The sequence below is a fragment of the Macrosteles quadrilineatus genome, unplaced genomic scaffold (assembly GCF_028750875.1).
Source record: "Macrosteles quadrilineatus isolate MER2022 unplaced genomic scaffold, UCM_ALF_1.0 Scaffold_5__1_contigs__length_97177068, whole genome shotgun sequence".
NCBI lineage: Eukaryota > Metazoa > Arthropoda > Insecta > Hemiptera > Cicadellidae > Macrosteles > Macrosteles quadrilineatus.
The window spans coordinates 89,093,077-89,120,227 of NW_026542598.1; the positions used below are offsets into that span (position 1 = coordinate 89,093,077).

General features: G+C 36.5%; 2 protein-coding genes across 5 annotated transcripts in view; one reads left to right on the top strand and one right to left on the bottom strand.

Moving 5' to 3' along the window:
• Positions 1 to 116: 116 nt before the first annotated feature.
• On the bottom strand, positions 117 to 5,946 carry LOC128994115 (transmembrane protein 70 homolog, mitochondrial). Its single transcript, XM_054418399.1, has 3 exons — positions 5,665 to 5,946; positions 850 to 1,206; positions 117 to 351 (listed from the first exon to the last, which is right to left on the bottom strand). Exons 1-3 carry the CDS (start codon positions 5,794 to 5,796, stop codon positions 166 to 168), a joined length of 675 nt encoding a protein of 224 aa, XP_054274374.1. The 5' UTR covers positions 5,797 to 5,946; the 3' UTR covers positions 117 to 165.
• A 15,965-nt stretch (positions 5,947 to 21,911) lies between these two features.
• LOC128994114 (zinc finger protein 99-like) overlaps positions 21,912 to 27,151 on the top strand; it is a 28,247-nt gene continuing 23,007 nt past the window's right edge. For 2 of the 4 annotated variants that reach the window (XM_054418398.1, XM_054418394.1), the window contains exons 1-3: positions 22,032 to 22,081; positions 23,009 to 23,141; positions 25,420 to 25,557. The gene's annotated coding sequence lies outside the window, so the exon portion shown is untranslated. Of the gene's footprint in view, positions 21,949 to 22,031; positions 22,082 to 23,008; positions 23,142 to 25,419; positions 25,558 to 27,151 lie in introns of those variants that run through there. The other 2 variants (XM_054418395.1, XM_054418397.1) reach the window with 2 other exon arrangements.

A 27,151-nucleotide genomic window follows, 5' to 3' on the forward strand; every position in this document is an offset into this window, starting at 1 on the left:
TTTTACTACTTTTACACTTTTTACCACTAAAAGCCCAAGTGGTTTCTAGAATAAACAAGAAAACCCTACCCAACATTTAACTACTAGACTGAGGTATTCAATAAGAAAAAAACAAGTCTACACAACTATTTAATCACAGAACAAATCTGATACACTAAACCTAGCCTACTCTTTGGTTGGTTTATCGTCCAATTTAAAGTCTATCGGTTTGTCAAAGCCCATTAGCCTCTTGTAATGGTCCAAGTATTCAAAGTGGCTAGCATCAATGAACAACGGAGCTCCTTTAACGATCCACGTTGTGAACATCCCGGGAATATCCGGACAGACTACATCTTCGGCTTTGAAGTTAAGCTGAAAAACATTGATTTACATGAGTGAAGTGTCACAAATCAATAGTAATCAAGTGGTGTGGAGAAATTACATGAGCTGTTGCAATCAAAGGCTTCTGTTGATTTATATTCATCAAATTTCTAACTAAATTTGAAACAATATTAATTAAATGTGTGTTAGCTGCTGAATCGGTGCTATTACAGGGATATATTGAGAGAAATCTACAAACACCACTCGACAAACTACACTTGTACTGTTAATGTAACAAGACGGTAAATAAAGTCATCCAATCATCCTCAAGCCCAATAGAGAGAATCAAAATTTAGATTCTGAGTTACACTTGGAACTGAGGGGATAGGCACCATTTTGTTTGCTATTGTAACATCTTTTTCCCACACAACTCTGTTTTCATGGACTTTCCAAGAAAGGTTTTAGTTGAGAAAACAGATATTTGCCGCCTGCTTAATAAAATGGGATTCCAATGAGTTAGGCCATATTAAAAGTTCAAATTAAACTCACCAACTTATCTCCTGCAAAAAAACTATACGTTAATGCCACATACTCGTCAGCTTCTTCGTTGTAGTATATTTTTCTGACATATCTCTTGGTAATATAATGAAACAAAAATGGAGTAACAAAGGTAAAAAACTGTATTATTGCTCCAGAAAAAATAAGCACCGCAAGGCTATGGCCTTCTTCAACCACTTTTTCTAACAATATGGGTTGACAGGCCAATCCAAACAAACTTGATGTTAAAGAAAAAAGCTTCACAGTTCTAATACGTTGAGAAAGTGGGCCGTTGTAGATCTCAATTTCATTGCTTTTCCTCTCATCTGAACTCACACACCTTATGCAGTTCTGCAGTGCTTGCCTTCCCTGAAAAATAAGTAGCCTAATTTATTCGTACATAAAAAACATAAGGAAATAAATAGTAGCCTATTGATTTAGGCTAATTGATATAACAACTCATAAACTATTCCATTAAGCCGGGTTTTCCTGGACGTGGAAGCAGAGCACAGAAAATCAATTAACTTGGTGTTCCGCTACGCTTCTGGGAAAAACAGCAACATTTAATTCCCCAAGATAAGAGGAGTCCGCTCTCCCGTTCCGCACACTGCTTCACGGTCTAGGAAAACCCAGCTTTAAGTAGGGGTTAAATTGATACTTTTTTAAGCATACAAATACTATACTTCGATTGTAAAACTGTTAAAACTTTTGATATCCATCCATCTCATCATATTTTTGATTGTTATAACTTAGGCCTACAGCTTAAAGTTTCCAGAGTTTTGGTTGTAAATCAAATCGATACTTTTGTTGTTTGATAATCCACACGAGTTGAATATCCCAATGCTTTGCTGTAAAATTGGGTTAAACATGTCACATCACTTATAATCCGTCTCATCATATTATCATAAACATCATCATATTAGTATAACCACCTGTGGATTTGAAATTTATTGTAATTAATTTTAAGTCAGCCATCATTGACTAGGGTGTGCCCTGATGCCTAGCCAACCACACATTCCTTTTGTTTGGAAAGAACAGGAGATTCTAGAAATTATTTACAATGTTTTTTTCAGTAAAGTGAAAAGAATATTTTTTTTAAAAGAAGTGGATATGTGAATTGAAATACGGTACCACGAACGTTCATGATGAGTAACGCACTGGGCGGCGTCATTACTGTCCCCGTACCCATGATGACAACCAGTGCGTTGCTCATCATGAACGTTGGTGGGGCCGTCTTAAAATGTCCTTACCTACTTGCGTACCATTCCGTCACTCATAATGTTCTCGCCATACACTTCACTAATCTGTCGATGATTTTTAATGGCTTTCACACCTTAAGCTCTTAAAAATCTAATTACAGCGCTCACTTCACAGTCGGCGGCAGTCTCAATTGGCGGCACCATTTTGAATGCTCGAAACCGGATGTAAACACGGCCGATTTTTCTCGAATTTCCGGCTATGTCTTACCAATAGATGCACATACACAGCGCAAATGTCGAAAATGCCAATCGCAGTGCTGGAACGAAGAAATTTAAAAACGGTCCTTACTTAAAAAACGTGCCTAGTAAAACGAATAACAGTCATAATTTCCGATAGCCGCTTTAGGTTGTCCATAATAACGATTATAAATAAAAAAAAGATCATTTATATTTGTTCTACTTGGTGGTATTCTAATGTCTTTCCTATGTTTCCATGTCGTCCTGTAATCCAGCTACTATGAGGTCACGAATTGTGGATATTTAAAGGCATGCACTGTGGATGCGATGCTCCCTGGTGTGGATTGAGTACTACGACTATCCGCAGTACTATCCTGATAATTAGACCAATTCGTAAATTACAAGGAAAATGTGGTTCGGATTCCACTATCAACTGTAGGTCCCTTAGTTGCCATTAGCTATATGGGCTATTAATTAAGAGCTGTGTCTAAGGAACATGTCGGCCTTAGTCACTAACAAGACTACAAGATCGCGCCACTCATCCTACATTCATCCTTCACTCATATTTGCATATTTGCTCATATAAATGCAGCACAGTGTTAATTCAGTTTTATTTTTAGTAGCCTACCTATATCAAATTATCCAGGCTCTCTTGCATTTTCCATTTGTAATATTTACGCCAACCCAAATTCAAATAGTAAATATTTTATTTCAACCAAGTCAGTAAATGTTTGTAGCAAACTGTTAAATTAGCAAACTTATTGACTGTTTATGTTCTTCTTCTCACTTTTAATTTCTGACAACAGCTGGAATTTCATAACAATGTTTGTTTCCCATGTTAATCTTGCGGAGAAATATGAAACTTTAAAGGTCGCAGGGCCTCACTCTCTAATTATGTCCCTAATAAGAAGGTTTCTGGACAACTTCACGTTACCTCTTTCCAATGACACTAAAAACATTTCAATGGGTTCAGTAGTTTCGGAGGAGTAAATTTACTTGTTTATTTATTTATTCATTCCAACGGATACACCATTTACAAAATAATATATATTTAAGCACATGAGTAGAATGGAAAGCAGTGTTGCCAGATTCGCCGGCGAAAATTATCGTACAAGCAGGCCAAAATTATCGTTTTTGGGGCAAAATTATCGTACACACAATTTTATTTTATAATAATATTATTATAATGTAAAACAAGCAAGTCGATGATGGAATGGCCGAAATTTTACTCTATTTGTCTCTGCCACCCACCGTTTTTGCTCTACTAGCCTACCACTGAGCTAGAAAAATGAAAAATATAAATTCTACCGGAGGCAGCACACTATCACACACACACGCGGAATCTGCATCTCTGCTAGAAAAAAATTGAAACACTGTAAAATGATGGTATTTTCGGTCTCAACTGGAAAAATCAACCAGCTCATTGCTTTATTTCATTCCCCTACTGCCAATGTAATGAGTACAATAATTAATTGAAGGTACAACGTAATCTACCTCTAGTACAAATGGCGGCCAACTTCTCTCAAAATTCTCCTATAAACACTTAAGTTGGTAGCCAATGGGCCCTCTCTAACACAGCTGATCACTGAGCTATAATTCTAACTGGAGGTAGCACTGAATGTCAAAGATGCGTGTCGCCAGCCGCCATGTTTGCGTGAGGTGTGAGTTATAAAGAAGCCATGTTATTGGATGAAAAAACTCACTGCTATACAGACCTAGTTATAGAAGCCATGCCATTGGTTAAAAAAACTCACTGCTATACCAACCTAACAAAATCAGCGACACGCTCTTGACAGACTTCTGCCATGGCAGTGCTACCTCCAGTTATAATTTTAGCTCAGTGCAGCTGAGCTGATGCCTTTGCAAGGTTGCCAGATCGAACAGCAACGAAGTGATGTTACCGTTTTTCCATATATTAAAAGTGGGAAACGTGTTTAAATGTATAATAATCAATATGAAATAGTTTATTTTCCAGCCCCCAAAATATAATCGTACATTATGACAAAAAATCGTACACAACGTCAAAATTATCGTACAATTTTTCAAAATTATTTTTTATGGGGAAGGAGCAAAATAATCGTACAAATACGATAATTATCGTACACCTGGCAACACTGATGGAAAGAGAAAAATTGCATTTGAAATAACAAGAGAAGCTGCATACCATTAAACAAAACATCATTGCAACAAAAAAAAAGTAAATTCACAAAAAACCTGCTTGCGTATTAAATAAGTATATAGATTATAACTATACACACACACACACATTTCTCTAACACTACGAAATAACAACGAATTATGTAATAAATTGCGATAACACGAGAGCGAAAACTCACTGGCTTCAACACGCAATGGCAAATACAAGGCACTTTGTGTATGAGACCTTGACAGTAGTGACGCACTAGTCGTCTTCCTGAGAGCAAACGGAAATAACCATGAGCAAAGAGATACCACTCTCAAAACCTTTATTTCTTCCTCTTTAAAATGACATACCGTATTATATGACTTAGTAATAATAACTAACCCTGTAGGCCTATATAATTCGTATTTTCCATACTATCGTATTGCGATGATTGGCCATTTGTTATAAATTCTGAAAATAACTGTTTTCATAAAATCGTAACTGTTGACCAATCAACATTTTGTTCTAAAAATCAATACCACAATGAGTGGTAAGTTACCACCCGCAACATCCCAAAAATTACCCGAGCAGGGTAATGCCAAACAAGTCAAGTTTTGTTTTGACAGTTTCCAAGTGTCAGCTGCAAAAGTAGTACTGCGCCATAAATTCATTTGATTTCTAATCGTCGTGGCATTGTTACCTGGCTACATTGTTTATGTACTAATAAAATTAAAGTTCGGAATGTGATGTTTCGAATGGTTGGGGTGGTAGGGTTCACATCTGAGTTGAATAAGCTTATGTGTTTTTTTACCGTTAAGAAAATTTTGGCCCTTACTATCGCATTATGATGGTGGCCAATCTCAGAGGCGTGACGGCGAACGATCGTATTACGATTGTTGGCAACTGCTAAGGTTAAAAAACAAAAGTTAGTAAGTTGCTTTCGTAGGAGTTATCATGCGCCTAAGTTAAGTTAATGCTTACAGATAAAATTCCAAAAAATTGTAATTTTCAAATTCCTATGTTATTCTTATGGAGAATAAATAAACTAGGCATAAGTTATTGTAGTTTGACTGTTTATGGACATATTTTGATAAATTTTGGAAAATGCATTTATTATAAGTTAGGCTAATAGGCCTACTACTTATGGTGGCCTAAGCCTATTCGCCGGTGGCCTAAGTTAAGCCTATTTGCTGGTGGTCTAGCCTATCTATAACAAGAATAACCGGAAATTTTCTTTAAATCTCTAGTAGGTATTACTACTCAACTTACATTAAAACTTGATGTCAACCGAGGGAGTAATCTGCTTCTATCATGTAGGCCTAAAGAAAGTTGGGCAGGTGATCTTGAAACCAATAAGTGTTTGGATAAGATGCAAAAGCTGGCTGGAATCCTAGTTGCCATACTTTTCTGACAGTGTTAACTAAAAATATAAGTTGACCTGTTTTCTATTAACAATTAACAAAAAGACATAGATAACGGTTGTTTACTGTTTCTTGAAATACACTTTCTGCGCCCAGCCCCAGCCGGCCCTAATCCAAAACTAACCTCCTTTAGTCCTTTCCTTTACTCAGTGTTGCCAGATTCGCCGGCGAAAATTATCGTACAAGCAGGCCAAAATTATCGTTTTTGGGGCAAAATTATCGTACACACAATTTTATTTTATAATAATATTATTATAATGTAAAACAAGCAAGTCGATGATGGAATGGCCGAAATTTTACTCTATTTGTCTCTGCCACCCACCGTTTTTGCTCTACTAGCCTACCACTGAGCTAGAAAAATGAAAAATATAAATTCTACCGGAGGCAGCACACTATCACACACACACGCGGAATCTGCATCTCTGCTAGAAAAAAATTGAAACACTGTAAAATGATGGTATTTTCGGTCTCAACTGGAAAAATCAACCAGCTCATTGCTTTATTTCATTCCCCTACTGCCAATGTAATGAGTACAATAATTAATTGAAGGTACAACGTAATCTACCTCTAGTACAAATGGCGGCCAACTTCTCTCAAAATTCTCCTATAAACACTTAAGTTGGTAGCCAATGGGCCCTCTCTAACACAGCTGATCACTGAGCTATAATTCTAACTGGAGGTAGCACTGAATGTCAAAGATGCGTGTCGCCAGCCGCCATGTTTGCGTGAGGTGTGAGTTATAAAGAAGCCATGTTATTGGATGAAAAAACTCACTGCTATACAGACCTAGTTATAGAAGCCATGCCATTGGTTAAAAAAACTCACTGCTATACCAACCTAACAAAATCAGCGACACGCTCTTGACAGACTTCTGCCATGGCAGTGCTACCTCCAGTTATAATTTTAGCTCAGTGCAGCTGAGCTGATGCCTTTGCAAGGTTGCCAGATCGAACAGCAACGAAGTGATGTTACCGTTTTTCCATATATTAAAAGTGGGAAACGTGTTTAAATGTATAATAATCAATATGAAATAGTTTATTTTCCAGCCCCCAAAATATAATCGTACATTATGACAAAAAATCGTACACAACGTCAAAATTATTTTTTATGGGGAAGGAGCAAAATAATCGTACAAATACGATAATTATCGTACACCTGGCAACACTGCCTTTACTTAACGACTCGCAGTGTTGCCAATCCACTATGGCCCGATTACCCCCTCCAAAGCAAAGAATTACCCGCTTTTTCTAAAAATTACCCTCAACAAACCAAAAATTCCCTTTTAACACTCTTGCCTGTCTCTAAAAGTAACGAATAAAAACCCTGATAAATTAGTTTTGTGTAATCCCACAAATTAAGATGTAGTAAAGAACTAAATATAGGACTTGAGACTTGTAATTAACCTTCATAATGAAATTTTCAATCTTACTGACCTTACAAAAATAATTTCATTAGTCCTACAATGATTTGGTTTTTTTTATGATAGCCTATGTCATATACTTGTTTAATAATGAGTAAGTACTCTCTCTACGTACTCTACTTTTTATTATCGTTTAAGAAAACCAGCATTTTAATAAAAAAGCAAGCATTAATTTTAAATTATTAAGCCACAGAGAAGTAAGAAACTTAGGATACATTCAAGTGGTGTCTAACACCAAACGAAAATTACAGAATTTCCTTTAGAATTTTCTAGAATATTCTTTGACGTTAGCGTCCATGTTGCACAAAATTTGGTGCGAATGTTTTGCCGCGAATACGCAATATTGGGTTCAGCACAGTTCGGCCGAAGTTAGCCGATAGTGTACTTGGTTAGTTCGGGATGGTTCGGGCTGCACATTCGTCAACATTCCTGGTCGCAATCTGACCCGAACATTCGGCGAAACATTCGGGCGAATGTTCGGCGATAGTGTACTGGTAGCATCAGCTTTACAAATAATGAAATAATGTTGAAAGTCCTAAAAAAAACTATGAAACTAGACAAACCGTAAACACTGTCGTGGTCGTGAGAAGGTTAGCCGCTCTTTTCAGTTTTCATCGGCGCTTTTCCGAATTAATTGTAGTAATCAGTGTTTACTTTGCTAGCGTCTCATTTTCCTCTCCCAGAAACTGATGAGAACTGACCACGATTGCTAGAATTTTTTTTAGTATTTTTTTAGTAATCGTGGAACTGACCAACTGAGAACGTGAACCTTTTCTGCGAAGGAGCGGGGGATTATGGGAGAGCCGGAGAGCCACTCACTTCGATTTAAGAAAATTTAATTTATAATATTTTAGTTACAAAATTAACTTAGCTTTTTATAATTGTAACACTGTGATAACCTAACCTAACCAACCAAACTTGCTGATTATATTAAATACCCCCGCCACAGCAAACCTGCAGACTAAGCGAATTACAATACAATACAATACAATATTCTTTATTGTTAATTCGTCAAGAATTACAATAGTGTCAATACAATAGTGAATTGTACATGTTAATTTTCATAAAATTCCTTTATTGAGTAGAAGGGTCTTGCGATTAGCCACTTCTTCAACTCCTGGTGTAGCTTGTTGCCAGTCAGGTCTCTCAGGTAGTCAGGTAGATGGTTCCTCAGCTTGCAGCCGGTGTAGGAAGGTTTTTTCTCCCAAAGAGTTGTTCGGTGAACTGGTAGTGCAAATTTGGAGCCATGACGGGTGTTGTAGTGGTGCAGGTCTTGGTTTCTTGGGGGGTTTATTTCATTCACATACTTTATGGTTTCAAGTATGTAGAGAGACACCACTGTGAGGATTCCTAGTTTTGCGAATGCTAGTCTGCAAGTCTGTGGTGGGACAAGGTTTTTTGGCGAGGGCTCTTATGGCTTTCTTTTGAAGGACAAGAATTCGATTCATATTTTTTGTTGAAGTTCCTCCCCACACTGTCAAGCCATATCTAAGATGCAACTCTACCAGTGCGAAGTAATTACAACTTGTCTGATTACATTTTTAAGTACATCATATCTGAATCGTTCAGATATACTTATTATACTACACTACGTGCATTCACTGTAATATTCTGTAAATTCTCCGACTCCGCTATACACGATCAGTACACGATACATAGATTCGTTCACTTCGTTCACTAATCTATTATACTACAAATATACGTATTATACGTGTGTTATTATACGTACTTATTTATTTGCATTCACTGTATGCATTGTACTGTAATATTCTGAACTGAACCTGACATAGGCCTAAAATATTTGCCTTGTGAAAATGTTTATTGTTAACCCTATTACAGTAAAGATTCTGATAACCAGCATGATGACTATAAGAACTTAAATTACGAAGGAATCTTATAATAATTCGAGTTACTTACGCAATTGTGTGGTAGATTAGCACATAACTTCTCTAATCCAATAATAGGCCCAAGTCCCTGACCCTACATTCATACAAGTTGAGCTGTCTTAAGGAATACACTTTTCTCAACAAGTCAACAAGCCCGTTTCTTAGGGCCCAGATATTGCAAGGAAAGAAATATTTGAATTTTTAAACAACTGAGAAGAGGGCCTATTTTATGAGTTGAGCACTGACTATTAGAACAAGTTTATCCACATAAGTTAAACTTAAATAACATCCAGGCCTATGCAATGCCAGGCCCAAATTTTATCCTTATATATAATTACGGGTGGCGTCACCCTGTAATCCAGCTGATTGGAGGTCACGAATTGTTGATATTTATAGGCATGCACTGTGGATGCGATATTCCTGGTGTGGAATAACGTCCACACGAGTGAGTACGATTATCCGCAGTACTATCCTACGATAATTATACCAATTCGCCAAGGCAAAAATGTAGTTCGGATTCCACTATATACTGTAGGCCCCTTAGTTGCCATTAGCTGTATGGGCTATTTATTATAATAGCAGTGTCTAAGGAATGTCGGCCTTGGTCACTACCAATACTACAAGATCGCGCCACTCATACTACACTCATCTTCATTCATACTTGGCTTAAAATATAGCTACTTTGTATGGTCGCAATTTAATAAGAAAGTATTAATTTGAATTGAATCGTTGGACAAATTTACAAACTTTGCTCAGGATTGAATAGGTGACCTCAAAATTAACTTGCGAGAAAATGTTCCTTTACTACTCAGCCTATTGTATTATAAAGTACCACGGAACTGATCAAAAGGAACAAAGTTGGAATAAATTAAATAATAAAATGAAATATTATCCTCTTCGTAGGGTAGGCTAGTTTGTTGCCTCAGTTTGTCTCCTTTATTTATTCTCAACGGCAAACACCATTTTACAAACAATACATTAATACACTTCAATACATTAGCAAGCAAGCAATGACAAAATTAATTTGATAGGTTAATGTGATGCGACCACGAATGTTGACGAATGTGCAGCCCGAACCATCCCGAACTAACCAAGTACACTATCGGCTAACTTCGGCCGAACTGTGCTGAACCCAATATTGCGTATTCGCGGCAAAACATTCGCACCAAATTTTGTGCAACATGGACGCTAACGTCAAAGAATATTCTAGAAAATTCTAAAGGAAATTCTGTAATTTTCGTTTGGTGTTAGACACCACTTGAATGTATCCTAAGTTTCTTACTTCTCTGTGGCTTAATAATTTAAAATTAATGCTTGCTTTTTTATTAAAATGCTGGTTTTCTTAAACGATAATGTTTACATATATATATTCAATTTAATTATCCCACGGCCACAGAACAGGCTCACTATGGTATAGTTCCAAAAATAACAGCGTTTCCTCATTAGAATACGCCATACTTTGTACAATTAATTTATCTATATAAGATCTAGTGGAAAATAATTAAATAACAAAAACTAAAAGTAACTCTAACTACACACCCACTGCAGTAAATACTGTATAAAGAGAGCGTCCGTGACTACGAATGACAGCGAGTGTGTACTGGCTATGTTCGTTCGTGCCCGTCTGCGCTCGGCACTCGTCCTAGTTCGTCTCCTTTGATTCGCGACTTGAGACCGCCAAAAATGCGAGCGCACCCGAACACGAATGTTGGCGATGCGAACTACCCCAAATGTACACGAGCACACAGTGTACACCAAGATGCATGGAGTAAAAGAGTACTTTACTCCAGGTCCGTGAAGTTGGCCCCCCCCATAAAAGCACTAACAATTAAACTAGTATTAATGGTTAGTGCTTCGTTAGTGCTGGTTAGTGCTTCAACTCCCATCGTTAGTGCTCTTACGGTTCAGGAGCTATAACCGAAAAACTGTGGGGGGGGCCAACTTCACGGAAGTTAGCCCCCCCCAGTAGTAATATGTGAGCACTAACTTTTAAAACTGTACCAACGGTTAGTGCTTCGTTAGTGCTGGTTAGTGATTCAACTCCCGTCGTTAGTGCTCTTACGGTTCAGGAGCTATAACCGAAAAACTGGTGGGGGGGGCCAACTTCACGGAAGTTGGCCCCCCCCATAAAAGCACTAACAATTAAACTAGTATTAATGGTTAGTGCTTCGTTAGTGCTGGTTAGTGCTTCAACTCCCATCGTTAGTGCTCTTACGGTTCAGGAGCTATAACCGAAAAACTGTGGGGGGGGGCCAACTTCACGGAAGTTAGCCCCCCCCCAGTAGTAATATGTGAGCACTAACTTTTAAAACTGTACCAACGGTTAGTGCTTCGTTAGTGCTGGTTAGTGCTTCAACTCCCGTCGTTAGTGCCCTTACGGTTCAGGAGCTATAACCGAAAAACTGTGGGGGGGGCCAACTTCACGGAAGTTGGCCCCCCCCATAAAAGCACTAACAATTAAACTAGTATTAATGGTTAGTGCTTCGTTAGTGCTGGTTAGTGCTTCAACTCCCGTCGTTAGTGCTCTTACGGTTCAGGAGCTAAAACCGAAAAACTGTGGGGGGGCCAACTTCACGGAAGTTGGCCCCCCCCATAAAAGCACTAACAATTAAACTAGTATTAATGGTTAGTGCTTCGTTAGTGCTAGTTAGTGCTTCAACTCCCATCGTTAGTGCTCTTAAGGATCAGGAGCTATAACCGAAAAACTGTGGGTGGGGCCAACTTCACGGAAGTTAGCCAACCCCATTAAAAATATATACAGTTCTAACTTTCAAAATGGTATCAATGTCTAGTGCTGGTTACTGAATGTCCAGGAGATGTAATGAAAATCTATAGTTCCGAGGCCATATTCAATGACAGTTCCACCAAATTGTATCAACTAGGCTCCCCACATTTTCTAATGCTTGAAATGAAAGGTAAATTCCTTAAAGAAGTTATCCTAGCACATGTAACATATAAAAACCCTTTTTATAATTGAGCATAGTGCAATTGTAGTTTTAACATTTTTATCTTCATATTTCATTGACTTGTTATCAATCTATTTATAAAAATATAATATAGTCCATATTTATTTAAAAATAGGTTGTTCAAAGCTAACAAAAATATTTTGTAAACATTAATAAAACTGGAGATTGTATTAGTGTATTTAATTAAACATTTGTCATATGTTTTATCTATCTTATATTCAATGTACTGTAACTTAACGAACCAGTTAAGCACTTATTCAACAAATTATTTCTTTGCTTCAAGAGAGAAGTGAAAACTGGTGACCATGAAGGTGCTGCGATCTGAGCGGAGTCAAGGGAAATCCCTCAAAATTTGCCAAGATTCTCCACTGCACACTTGTAGGTTGATGGCAACTGTTGCTATTGCAAACAACTATAAGCTGGCTCTCCTCCCCATCAGTAAAATTTAAGCCACCTTTATGAGAGTTACCGTTGAAACTACAGTATCTTAAAATATAATACCTTTAGTTGTTATTCAAAGTATTAAGTAGGTTATATCCTTAGTGGATAAAAATAAACTTAACTTCTTGAATATTTTAAAAGGTATCAAGTAGAAGTGCTTTGTTAATTTATATCTATTTTAACATTTTAAGTAAACAAATAAAATAACAGGGTTATAATTATAAATGCACTGATTGTTTGAAAGATTTGTATTTAACTTAATATAAACATTACATAAGCTATACACACTTAGGCCTACTTAGTATTTTTTTAGATAGTAAACATGATATTTTCAAACAACTCATTTTCAAAGTGAATACTATTACAAAGCCAAAAGAAAGAAAATACAAAAGTAGGCCTATTACCAAATATTAAAATTTACACTATACAATCTCATATGTTGAAATAAGAGGTTCAGATGTTACTGTTTGTGAATGGTTAACCTTGTTATGGACAAGGGTCAAATAAACTTCATATAATAATCTGTATAAAACCAATGAATACAATGTATTCATTTTATAAAACTCAATAAATATAATCTAGTACGGGTATAAACTGAACTTAAACAATTCTTGATATATTTACATATACCGTACAGAACGTAATATATGATGTTACAGTTGACTTCTGCAAACCAATAAATTATTTTTGTAAGTAATGTGAAATACCCCCTAAAGGGTTATTAAAAACACTTTTCTCAAGATTTCAATAAATTATAATAAATATTTAAATGTTGAATTTTAGTATTCTTATATACTTCAACAAGATTATTAAATGTCTTAACATGTCAAGTCATTAATAATGCAATGTTACGATACTCTTGAGTTGAAATCCCTAACCTTTGGTATTTCTGAATAAGTGGGACCTATCTTACAACGTATACACTATCAAATGAATGCAAACACTTTTGTTGCTGTTGGTGCGTATTACTTTTTCTTTGAGGTCGTCATAAATTTCCCACCCTCCATCAGAACGCCTACAGTATGCCACGTAATGCCCGATGCCGCTACCAACCAAAGGTGGGACGAACGTTATTACTGTCCTTAAATAAAATGTTTGATCAGAAAAGCTGACCATGAAAGGTATTTGTGCCAATTTGTAGCTTGTGTTGGACTCAAAGTCGTTTTTATCAAGCTGCTGATGTTGGTTATCACTTGCAATCTCGATCATCAGATGTCCATTAATACCAAATTCTTGTACGTAGGAAACATCGCCATTGCACAAAGGCATGGATGATAAACCAAGGTCATGACATTTTAATTGTTCAGGTACTGCAACTGATCTCTGCAGTTTTTTCAGGCACTTTCTTTTTTCTTCTGGATTTATGCATGTAGCTAGCTTAATGGCCTGGTCAAGATAGGAGATTCCGTTTTTTGCGAGAAACTGTGAATCTACTCTCATTAACGAATAATATTTTATGGTGTTTTTTTCTGGGCAGAAAGGAGATGAACAGTTTTTACTCTCTGAAAAACTGGGAGATACAAATTTGGTCACTATATCTGTTACTGTGGTTGCACATTTTATCCTTTTCATGTTCTGTTGCAATGTATCAGCAGGAAACCAGTCCTTAAGAATTGAGATTCGCTCCAAGTATAGGTTGTTTGGTTTTACTCTTTGAACAAGTCCAATTGCTAATTTCGCTATCCCTGTTGATACATTTACCATTTCCGAATATTTGTCACTGTCACAAATACAAACGGCAATTCCCTGAACAACCGAATCGAACGCGCATGTGTTTTCCAAAACCACTTGCATTGAGTCTACACGGCGAGGTTTCAGTGTGATAGAATTACCGTTTCTTAAAACACCTATTTTTATTTGATTCTTTGGCGAATTTTCTTTGACATGATTCATTTCGGGGCAAGGTGCTAGATAGAAACTCTTTTTGCAACTGCTTGAAGACGCTTGGTTGCGCCAGTTTTCCACTTGCTTCAGCTCTTCTAGCACTGGTTTCTGCCATACGGGGGTTTTCTCTATTCTTCTGTTTGTGGTCTGTCCATTTGCGCATGATATGCATTTTCTTTTTTGGCCATACCCTTCTTCACCAATAGGTATTGAACAGCCATCTAATGCGTGCACAGCTTTTTGGCAAATTATGCATATGTGTGCACCTTCTGGTTTGTTGCCAACTTCGCAAGCAATACAGCTAGAAATAGGTATAGATGGAGCACAAACATTTTCTTGCTGACTTTGGACGACTTGCGACTTTGGACTGCTGTGAGACATTTCTTGCTCCCTTACTTCTTCTTGAAATTCGGAACTATTCTCCGTGGTTTCATCCCAGAACATTTCAGACGATCCTGCAATCTTTAAGGATCCTTCGTTCAGTTTTATATGTTGAATTAAAAAGTTGTCTACACGTACTGATTCACCTCGTCTCATTAGGTTTACTTTCAGTTCTTTAAAATAACTCTCAACTGCAGCACTGCTTCCAACTTGTTTGCCATACCCAAATATTGGTATCATTATTCCCGTCCATAGAGGCAATTTTTCACACATAGAGAGTAGAGATGAACAAAGATCAGGAACGTAGTGCAAATTGTCTCTATCCCCAACGTCACTTTCCACCGTCTGCTTGCATTCCTCTAAAATTTGTTTTGCCCATTTACTAAATTTGTTTGATTGTTTTGCTTCAGTAACTGGCTCCTGTCCATCCTCAATGTCCGCTTCTAATGTTTGTTCAAGGACCAACACATAAGGTTCGTAGTCAACATTGACTTCAGATGAAGAAATAACTTGTTTCAGCCAGATTTTAGAGGATTCTCCTATAGTTGGTTTGCTTGTAGTAACAGAGATGCCCTCTGTTTCACTTAAGCTTACAGTCATAATTGCACAAATAATATTACGAGCGTGATCCAATGATGTACACAAAAGTAACTGACCCATACATCTTATATAGAACTCCCTGATTCTTCTGCTTTTTCCTTTCAACGACTGCCACTGACTTACAAGTTTCAGTACATGAGCTACGTCCACTCTTAAGAAACAATGAGGAACATCTTCTTCCACAACGTTTTTCACTAAGAGGTCAAAACATTTGTTGATATACTCATGTAGTGTACTATACTTTGTAAAGGCACCACATGCTGCACTGAGCAGAGCAATTGAAAGATCAGTGACACATTGAATCGGTATTTGTGCTCCTGATCTTATCCACTCCTTGAGCCAAAATGTTATAGCATTTGTGTTGTGCCTTTCAGACAGCATGCACACAATAGGTATCTGGTTTTCTGTATTTGTATCAACTTTTATGACTCCACAATACAGAAAAATGTGACCTGACAAGTTCCCTGCTGGGCGCTGTATTTTCTTCACAACTCCTCCTGTAGCGTCAATAAATAGTGTTGGCACATCTGTTTTTTTACAGTACAAGTTATACAGTCGAAGTTGATCAGAAGACCAATAGTGAACGAAAAATTTGTCCAAGCCAATGTCCTTTATTGAATTTTTGTATGGATCACTGTATTGTATTAGCTGGAGGGATGTAAAAATATTTCCATGGATATTTTGCTTAGACAATGCTTCACTTTTAGCTTTTCTTAGCACCTCTAAGGATGGTAAGTGTGCAGGTTCTCTATCGAAAAGCTCCATGTCCTTTCTCGCTTCCAATTTTCTGTACTTACTTACACTTTCGTTTTTATCAATTATGGTCTTGATGATATCAGCTCTTCGTTTACCCGACAGTTGCCGTTTGAATCCTTGGTTGTGGGGAATACTTGTATCACCCTTTACAGTAAAAGACAAAACTACATCTTCATTTTCAGCAGGCTCTCGCAAACATCTACCATGGAAGGAGGACTTACATTCTTTACAAAAAGCTACAATAGTCAGAAATGTTTCCGCCAGCTCAGTTCCAACCTTTGCTCTTTTATAAACCAGAGTACAAGGGTATTTTGTTTCAGTCCAAATTGCTTCATTAATTAGATTGGTCCAAACTCCAGGCTGAAGAGTGCGATAAGCTCTTACTGATGACTGCCGATGTTTTTCATCTTTCCTTTTGTATTGGGATTCAGAGGGTTTCATAAGCTCCCATTTTTCTTTTCCTAGTTTAACTTTAAAATTAGTTCCACCATCATTGAAAGAAATATCACTGTTTGTAGATAAAGTGTCTTCATCACTGCTATCGTTATTTAAACTTTGGTTGGTGTTTGGAAGAATATCTGATAATGGGGTTGACGGTTCGCTTTTATTTGGAAAATGCTTCAATGCAAACGTGTAAAGTGCTTTTGGAGTCATAAGAAGATTGTTTGAGCACTGCAAATCAAACCATATATCTGAGGAGGGGCCAACAACTCGACCATGTTGAATAACTTCTGCTTGTTTTTCATTTAGTATTTTTAACAATACTTCTTTCTCCACCAAAGACTTTCTAGGCATTTTCTCATTTGATCTGGAAAGAACAAACATACAAAGCCATGGTTAAATGGCATAAGCAATGATTAGGAATAGTGTGGATACATGGCCACCTATAGCTCCAGGCCGCCAAGATGTATGGAATAAAAGAGGTGGGCTAGACACAAGATGTATGGAGTAAAAGAGGTGGGCCAGACAGAGCAGACTGCGCGCGATGACGTCAGCAGGTGGCCGCGCTCACCGCGCTCCCGGAAATGGGATTTTTACCTTTCTGATCAGAATTCAAAGTACTACAACATACTTAATTTTTTAATAAAATCGTTCGGGCCATTTTCAAAAAATCCGATTTTCTGTTATTTTATGGGGTTTTATGGGAAAATCCCCATTAAAAATCCAAATTTCTAAAAAGTAAAAAAAACTTTCATTATTATAAGAATCATAACATACTGCGTTAAAATATAACCAGTTTTTTTTCTAAAATCCTATTTTTCGTTATTTTATGGAGTTTTATGGGAAAATAACATAATTCACAATAACTTTTGAACCGTAATTTTTACAGAAATGGGAGTCATGCCATTTTGTTCAGAATAAAAGGGCTACAACATAATACGTTTTTATAAAAATCGTAGTTTTTTACTTATTTCCCCCCCTATAGAATAGCTAAACATGCGAAATGGAAACGTTGCACAAAAAGACACCAGAAAATTATGACAATTTGTCAAGTTCATAAAACAAAATGGCGGCCGTTAAAAGTTTTGTTTCTTAAATAACTCAAAAAACGGTTGGTTTTGGGCCTAAAACTTACTATTACTTTTTTAAGACAATTTCATTACAAATCGATTGACATCTTATTTTTAAGATTGGAATAAAAATATTAACTTAGATATGGCAGTTTCAGTGATACATGACCGCTGGAGGTCAGGGCTGGAGATATACAGCGTGACTTTTAAATGAGTTCCCCCCCTTCTTTTTTCTACATTTCTTAAGATATCAACTTCGGACCACGTCAGATCATTGTAGTGTAGTAAGTACTTGATTTTGACTGAATAAACATTTTTGGCCGCCATCTTGGATCCGCCATATTGGATACAAAAATTTTTTTTAAAATATAAAGGTAGGGTTGTGACCCATTGTTTCAAACTAGAATTTTACGCTGATTACAATGCCGCAATTAGTTTTAAAAAATCTTGATCCGTTCTAAAGTTATGAGGACTTTTTATAACTTTATTTTTAGCCCATTTTAACATTGTGCATTTACAAACTAAGACCATAATCTCAAAATAGTGCTTGATAAAGATAAGTATACAACACCATTCATTGTTGACCTATTATCACTTGGTTATGACGGATGTATTTTTTTGGCCGCCATCTTGGATCTGCCATTTTGAAATGTGATAAATTAATTTAAATATGAAGGTGGTATTGTGACCCATCATTTCAGACTACTTTTTTATGCTGAATTTAATGCCGCAATCCGTTTTGCATTTTCATATTTGTTTTTTGAAATATTGGAAATTTAAGTAAGATAATTTTAATATTTCATCAAGAAAGCCTGAGAAACAAAAACGGATTGCGGCATTGAGTTCAGCATAAAAAAGTAGTTCAAAATAATGGGTCACAACACCACCTTCATATTTAAATTAATTTATTACATCTCAAAATGACAGATCCAAGATGGCGGCCGAAAAAATAATCCGTCATAACCAAGTGATAATAGGTCGACAATGAATGGTGGTGTATACTTATCTTTATCTAACACTATTTTGAGATTATGGTCTTAGTTTGTAAATGCACAATGTTAAAATGGGCTAAAAATAAAGTTATAAAAAGTCCTCATAACTTTAGAACGGATCAAGATTTTTTTAAACTAATTGCGGCATTGTAATCAGCGTAAAATTCTAGTTTAAAACAATGGGTCACAACCCTACCTTTACATTTGAAAAACAAAATGTATCCAATATGACGGATCCAAGATGGCGGCCAAAAATGTTTATCCATTCAAAATGAAGTACTTACTACACTACAATGATCTAACGTGGTCCGAAGTTCATATCTTAAGAAATGTAGAAAAAATTAGGGGGGAACTCATTTAAAATTCACCCCTGGCTGGAGGTTAGTTGCAGCGCATGCTCGAAGCGGTCATGTCACTAAAGGTTCAGTATATCAGTTAATAATCGTTCAATGTTACAAAAAAAGGTGTAAATCGATTTTTAGCAAAATTTCCTTTAAAAAGTTATTGTAATTTTTTCATTCAATGTTTTTTTTAGTTATTTAAGAAACACAATTTTAATTGGCCGCCATTTTGTTTTATGAAATTTAAAAATTGTAATTATCTTTTGGTTGCTTTGTCTTGTGGTCATAAATGTTTGTGCAAGGTTTCAATTTCGTATGTTTAACCATTCTTAAAAAATATGAATAAACGAAAAAAAAATGGTGGCTTTGTGAGTAGCTGAGGACATCCTGACGATTTAAATGTGATATTGATATGTTTATTACTCATTAAAAATGCCCTAAAATGTTGGTAGAGAGTTCCCGGACAACCAGTATATAATTAATTTAGAATTAGTCCTAACCTGATTCATCTCACGTGTAGGCAGTGGTGCACCAATGGGAGGGGGGTGGGAGAAAAAAATCCCCTCCGACATATTTTATATTTAATTATCTAACATAAATACTATTAGCTAGAATATATTGTAGAGCTAAAATACTATAAAGTACGTCTTTAAACTTTCAATTTTACATTTTCAGCCCTTGACCACCCTTTTTTTCTAGAGGACATTTTCATCCACACCCCCCCCCCCTCCCCGGTGATAATATCCCAACAAAATGAAACCATGGGACCACCACTGTGTGTAGGCAATAAGTGAGTGTGTGTCGCCGGCGACAGTACTGATTCCAAACCAAACGGCGCCCGGCGCCACTGACTGACTGTCTGCCAAGACGCAAGAGTTTTTCCACTTCAAATGCCGTGGCGTGGAGTTAAATATATGACCGTATTGTGAATTCGGCTACATGACAAATCGAAAAGAAGATACCGACATAGTTCAGACGTAACAATTACTGTGGTTCAAATGATAACAATTGAGACAGTCAAGGTACAATTTATGCATAGGCCTAACGAAAAAAATATTAAACGCTCTAAATCTATAGACATACAACTATGTTAGGCTAGGACCTTGATTTAACTACATAGTGATTAACATACTTGACTTACCTAGATCATCAAAACTTCAATGTAAAACACACGAAAAAATACAATCGTGAAAATGACTGGTTATAGAAGCTTCAGACGTAATGTCGCCTACAGTATATAGAACACTACTGCTGCAGTGGAGATTCTAGGAACATTTTGAGTTAGTTCCCTTGACTCCACACAGATCGCAGCACTTGCTTGGTCGTAAGATCTTTCACTTCTCTCTTGGAGGAAAGACAAAGTGGTGGCTACAAGTGCGTAGGTAACTGTTTTAAGTTACCTAAAATGTAACTTAAGTAAGTACATTTTAGTAAGTAAGTAGTAAGTAAGTAAGTTACCTAAAACATATTACTACTGGGGAGGGGGGCTAACTTCCGTGAAGTTGGCCCCCCCACAGTTTTTTGGTTATAGCTCCTGAACCGTAAGAGCACTAACGATGGGAGTTGAAGCACTAACCAGCACTAACGAAGCACTAACCGTTGGTACAGTTTTAAAAGTTAGTGCTCTCATATTACTACTGGGGGGGGCTAACTTCCGTGAAGTTGCCCCCCCCACAGTTTTTCGGTTATAGCTCCTGAACCGTAAGAGCACTAACGATGGGAGTTGAAGCACTAACCAGCACTAACGAAGCACTAACCATTAATACTAGTTTAATTGTTAGTGCTTTTATGGGGGGGGCCAACTTCCGTGAAGTTGGCCCCCCCCACAGTTTTTCGGTTATAGCTCCTGAACCGCAAGAGCACTAACGACGGGAGTTGAAGCACTAACCAGCACTAACGAAGCACTAACCGTTGGTACAGTTTTAAAAGTTAGTGCTCACATATTACTACTGGGGGGGGCTAACTTCCGTGAAGTTGGCCCCCCCCACAGTTTTTCGGTTATAGCTCCTGAACCGTAAGAGCACTAACGATGGGAGTTGAAGCACTAACCAGCACTAACGAAGCACTAACCGTTGGTACAGTTTTAAAAGTTAGTGCTCACATATTACTACTGGGGGGGGCTAACTTCCGTGAAGTTGGCCCCCCCCACAGTTTTTCGGTTATAGCTCCTGAACCGTAAGAGCACTAACGATGGGAGTTGAAGCACTAACCAGCACTAACGAAGCACTAACCATTAATACTAGTTTAATTGTTAGTGCTTTTATGGGGGGGGCTAACTTCACGGACCTCTTTACTCCATACATCTTGAGTGTACACTATCGCTTTCGTCTTAGTTCGCCTACATTCGGCGATAGTGTACTGCAGGCGAGTTGAACCTCCAAGTGAGAAGGAGGAATGAGGAAGGAGATCGACGAAAAAAAATCGTCCTGTATATTTCTATTCTGTCCTGTTCTGTGCAGTTACCAGTTACTTTTGAAGGAAGTTGGCGAAGTTACTTTGTTCACTTTGTTGCTTTGTTTTGTTATTGTTTACGATCAAAGTAAAGTTCAGTTTAGTTGGGTCACTGAGCTAAAATTATAACTGGAGGTAGCACTGCCATGGCAGAAGTCTGTCAAAAGCGAGTCGCTGATTTTGTTAGGTTGGTATAGCAGTAAGTTTTCTTACCATAGCAATAACATGGATTCTTATAACTAGGTTGGTATAGCAGTGAGTATTTTTGTCATACTTGAATACTTTTAATACTTTAATAATATTCTTTGAAATGGCGACCATACAAAGTAGGTATTTTAAGCTAAGTATAATAATAGCCATAGCAATAATATGGCTTCTTATAACTCACACCTCACGCAAACATGGCGGCTGGCGACACGCATCTTTGACATTCAGTGCTACCTCCAGTTAGAATTATAGCTCAGTGAGTTGGGTTGACTAGGAAAACTTAACCTTAAATACGGGTGAGTAATATTTATGTACTTGTATTTCTCTCATGAAGGAGAATTAAGTATCTTATCTTGTATACCGTACTTGTGATGATTCCACTAGCCTAGCTTAGCTACGGTAGTAACTTTCCAGCCGTGGTCGTTGAAGGTATTTAATTTTCAGGTATCTTCTCTTAATCCTCCAAAAATTCTCCCAATTTGTATTTTAGGCCTTTTCTATTAAGTAATTTTTTAGGGCTGCACTTAAGTCTAACGTCCTACACTCATTCGAATGAAAAATATCGATATATAACTTATAGGACAACAATCGATATATTCAATAAAATAAGCCTATCATTAAAAAATAAGCCTATAATTCGGTTAGTTAAGTTAGGTTAGGTTTTAACCTAACTAAGGAACAAACTTGATATACTTATAGATTGAAATAATCGATAACTTATTCATTCCCAGATGAGTGTAGGATGTAAAATAAAGTGCAGCATTTTTGAGTCTTTTCCTGAATAAGTTTTTGTCTTGGCAGCTTTTTATGTCTTCTGGCAGTTTACTAAATATTTTACTTGAGGGATGTCCAGCTATTACCAATCATGTTCGGTGACAATTCAAGTGTATATGGTGTTGTTGCCTGGTGTTATAATTATGTACTTCGTGGCTGCGTTTGAAGACTTCCGAAAATTTCCATATTATCATACCTGATTCCAATATATAAACGGAGGTATGGGTGGGAACGGGTACAGTTTCTTAACTGGGCTATGCTAATACCAATTGAAACTATCGAATTGAAATTATTGATTAACACTCGATATTTTTAAATATAGGTAGGCCTATCTACTATAAAATTTAACTAAACATAACCTAACCTAACCAACCAAACTTGCTGATGGTGAAAAAATCGCATGAAAGTTTACTAATTAATCAAATCGATAGTTTCAATCGATATTAGCACCTAGCCCAGTTAAGAAACTGTACCCGTGGGAACTTTAAGATTAATGAAAAGTAACCTGCAATGCTATAAAAATGGGTTTTAGACTATATTAGGCCATATTATTCTAATAAGTTAAGTAATTCTCTTTTGTAGTAGTAAGACTCCGTTTGCTTCACTGCTGTTGCCCCAAAGTACGATGCCACAACTCAATTCGATATGATAGCAGCCATAATAAACTTTAATAAGGATATGATGATCCACTATATTTTGCAGTCTGCACATAAAGGTACGTTGTCACTGGTGCGGCTGGAACTGCAGTCGTTGGACGACAGCCGTTCAACGATAATCGTAGAGCGCCTGCTTAGCATTGTTATCACTAGCACCGTTGTCACTGACGCGACTGTAGCCACAGTCGTATCGTAGTCGTGGACGTCTATTGTACGGGTCTGCTCCTGGAGCAGCCAGAGTCGCAGTCGTTGGACGATTTTTGAGGCATTCATAGCTTTTTCTCAAGTAGAGCCCCGTGTTTACTCAGCCCCAATGTTATTCTTATGGAGAATAATTAAAGTGTTATGTAGGCCTATCGCTTAGTTGTTAATGCATTTTATGATACTTGGTTAGTGGAAATGTGGTATGTGGTAGTAAGACACACATAAATGCAATGGAAACGGGGGTATTTTCTCTTCAAATCAATTTTGTTTTCTGAAAAAAAACATACTTTATAAAACATGTAGGCCTACATTAATTGTTCACACCATCGATGTAGGGCCTATAATAACTTAACTCTACTGGATAGCGCTGTGTGGTGGAAAAACTACCGTGCCCGCCAATCGAATTGGCGGGATACCGAGGCGGACGGGCCGAATGAACCTCTCTGTTTTACACAAACATACATTCACTCAACCTACTCTGCTACACTTTTTGTTAAAATAAAAACTTCAAATTGATATATTATTTTTCTGGAAAAACCAGTGCTCATTACTATCTAGCTAGTTTTTACCTTAACATATTTTTTATAATTTATTTAGGCAAATTAAAACAGATGATTGTTTTTTAACACCATTAAAAACATGAAAAATGTAGTAAGCGAGGAACTTTTTTATTTATGGTGCAGGAAAAAATTCCTGCGGCAAAGTTTTAGATCAAAGTATGAATTTTATTTTTTATTTGAAGCTTTTTTTGATACGGAGCGCTTGTATAATTTTTAAGTGATTAAAAATAAAATCGCTTGGCGCGGCATTGGCGCTAGGAGCTCGGCCGGCTCAGCATCAGTTTACAGGATATAGAAACTGAGTTTCTAGCATTCAATTATCATTAGGCTATATATTACATCAAATACCCGTCATTACATTACGAAGAATGGTAACTAAATTTAAAGGCGTATGTTTATGCATTTTAATGCTTACCGGTAGTCTATTGTTAGCAAAATTCTTTGAATCAAAGAATAAATGTTGGATTTCACAGTAGTATTTAATACCTAAGAAAGTTTTGTTATTATTTTACCTCGGTGAGAATAATGAATACATTTGAGATATTGGCATTAAATAATAGGTATAGCCTAACTTACACTCATTTTATTTAGCAACATAATATGTTTTCCAAACACGTTTATCACAGTATGACAAAGAAACATACTATAATATAAACAAAATATATATTCTTAAATGACGCAAAGTGTCTCAATAATAATTGGACCTCACCGAAGCAAATGATGACATGCATATGTGATCAAATAATTATTGTGATATACTTTGCTCTGGTTAATGTTCAAATATAAATAAATCTAACTCTTTTATATCACCACTACATTTCTTATGAGATTTACTATTGACACATAGTCTATAAAGTTTGAGCAAGTACGTAGATTAATTATATCTGCTTATAAAACCTCCTTAAGTTTGTTACAATCAATTATCCTCGGGATATTTCCACAAAACTAACATAGCAATACACGGCGAGAGCGGGTGCGACGCTCGGCACTAGGGTGAGTCATGCCTTTATCCCCACTCCTTGCGGACAGAGCGAGGTAGCGACGGACCGTTTTTCGAGCCCTACTTCAACCTGAGCGCGCAATCCGGGGAGTTATTATACATCGATGGTTCACACTTAGTCCCATTTGCGTGTTCAATTGGGCTTATCAATGACCAAAAACACTACGGTAACTTCTCAAGTTCATATGCATGACTCTCAAAAACATCATAATATGCAATTTCTTTTTAAAGTAATGATCTTTAATAACTGTTCCCTGGCCTTCTTCAAGAAACCAGGCTTGTATGACAAGTGCAATTGGAAATTATATTAATTATACAAGTGCAATATACAGTACAATAAAATTTTACGTTTGCAAGTACAGTACAACTTTTACACAATTGGAGAAAGTCAGCTGAGTAAAGTGTGTAAAGTATATCAAACTTTTTTATTTTGGGTGTTGTATGTGTTTATTGTAATATTGTAATATATATTTTAATGTTTTTAACCATTGTTAAACCTAACTGAACAAGCAAATAGGCCTAAATGTGAACAATAAATGTACATGTTTTATAAAGTATGTTTTTTTTTTTCAGACAACAAAATGGATTTGAAGAGAGAAAAAGAACTCAGATTCGTCGAAACAAAGATAATTTAGATAATCTCTTGTATAATAATTTAAACCACAGCTAAAAGATTTTAAGTTTCTATCACACTATAAAGCACAAATGAAAGTAAGTAATTCACTCTGTAAGAATTGACTTAAATCTGTACAACTGTTATGTGTAGGATGTGATATTATTTGATAAACAATATAAAAAAAAACATAATATTTTGTTAAATGATTATGCAGGCTTAACATAATATGATGGCATGTATTCAATATGATGGAACATAAAAGACAAGCAAACGAAGAAAAACACTCCTGGTTGGCTATGCTGTTTGGTATTTAATACACATAACAAAACTTGATTAAAGACATTTTAAAGTTGAATGATATAATCCATAACTGTTTTGAACATTCAAAAAATTTTCCATCAAGACAGTTATTTAAATAGAGCTGACTGACTAATTCAAAATTACCTACTATCTTGTCTGATGAGTTGAAAGAAAATAAAAAAAATGTTTAAAATCACCAAAAAAAATCCTCATAAGTGTCCAATATGTAAAAAGATGTTTTCAATAAAACTGGAAATGAAAAATCATATATATGTACATACAGGCGAACGTCCTTTTAAATGTTCATCATGTGAGAAAACATTTATTAAAATATATCTAGTAAGGTGTCATTTGTTGACACATTCTAAAAAGTATCTGTATAAGTGTACTACATGTGGAAAATCCTTCAAACGACTCAGCCAGATGAACGAGCATACAAATATTGTTCATACTGAAGAAAGACCTCATTTGTGTCCTATATGTGGAAAATCCTTCAAATCCAATAGAACAATGAAACAACATACATTGGTCCACACCGCAGAGCGACCTCATAAGTGCACTACATGTGGAAAATCCTTCAAATCCAATAGAACAATGAAACAACATGCAGTGGTCCACATTGCAGAGCGACCTCATAAGTGCACTATATGTGGAAAATCCTTCAAAAAACTCGGGAATATGAAAGAGCATACAACTGTTCATACTGAAGAACGACCTCATTTGTGTCCTAAATGTGGAAAATCCTTCAAAACCATTAGAGCAATGAAAGAACATACATTGGTTCACACTAGAGAGTGACCTCATAAGTGTACTACATGTGGAGAATTGAACTACAGGCTCTTGAGGATTGTTGATAAAAGCCCGATGTACATTTTGCCCATGTTTTGCATTATCAGGAGCAGAGGTTGTTTTTATATCAGTTTAAACACTAAACACATGACTCTAAGGTATTTATTTACATTATTGGTTGGTTGATGATTTGTCGCCCTGGCACAGGAATCCGTGCATGAGGGAACTGGAAACGTTACATAGCCTCTTAATATTTAAGAGTATTCAACCCTTACCGTCATCCTTCTGATTTTTTCACCCTGAAATATGTGCGTAGTTACGTAGCTTTTGCACCTGACGCAAAGAACTATAACATACACTGGTGATTCACTGCTAAACTGATAATTATTTGTTTCATTCTCTAAATTCAACATAGAAGAAGCAAATTTCTCTTCTCTAAATAGCACCAGAAAATTTCTAATTAGATTGTCAAGTCACAGAGTTTACTCATTGTGGTCAATTCCTGAAATCACAGCAACACCTTGACCAATCAAGACTTCACAACCACCCCACAATCATGGTGACTACATCCCCGGAACCACTGCGATGGTTTTGATATCA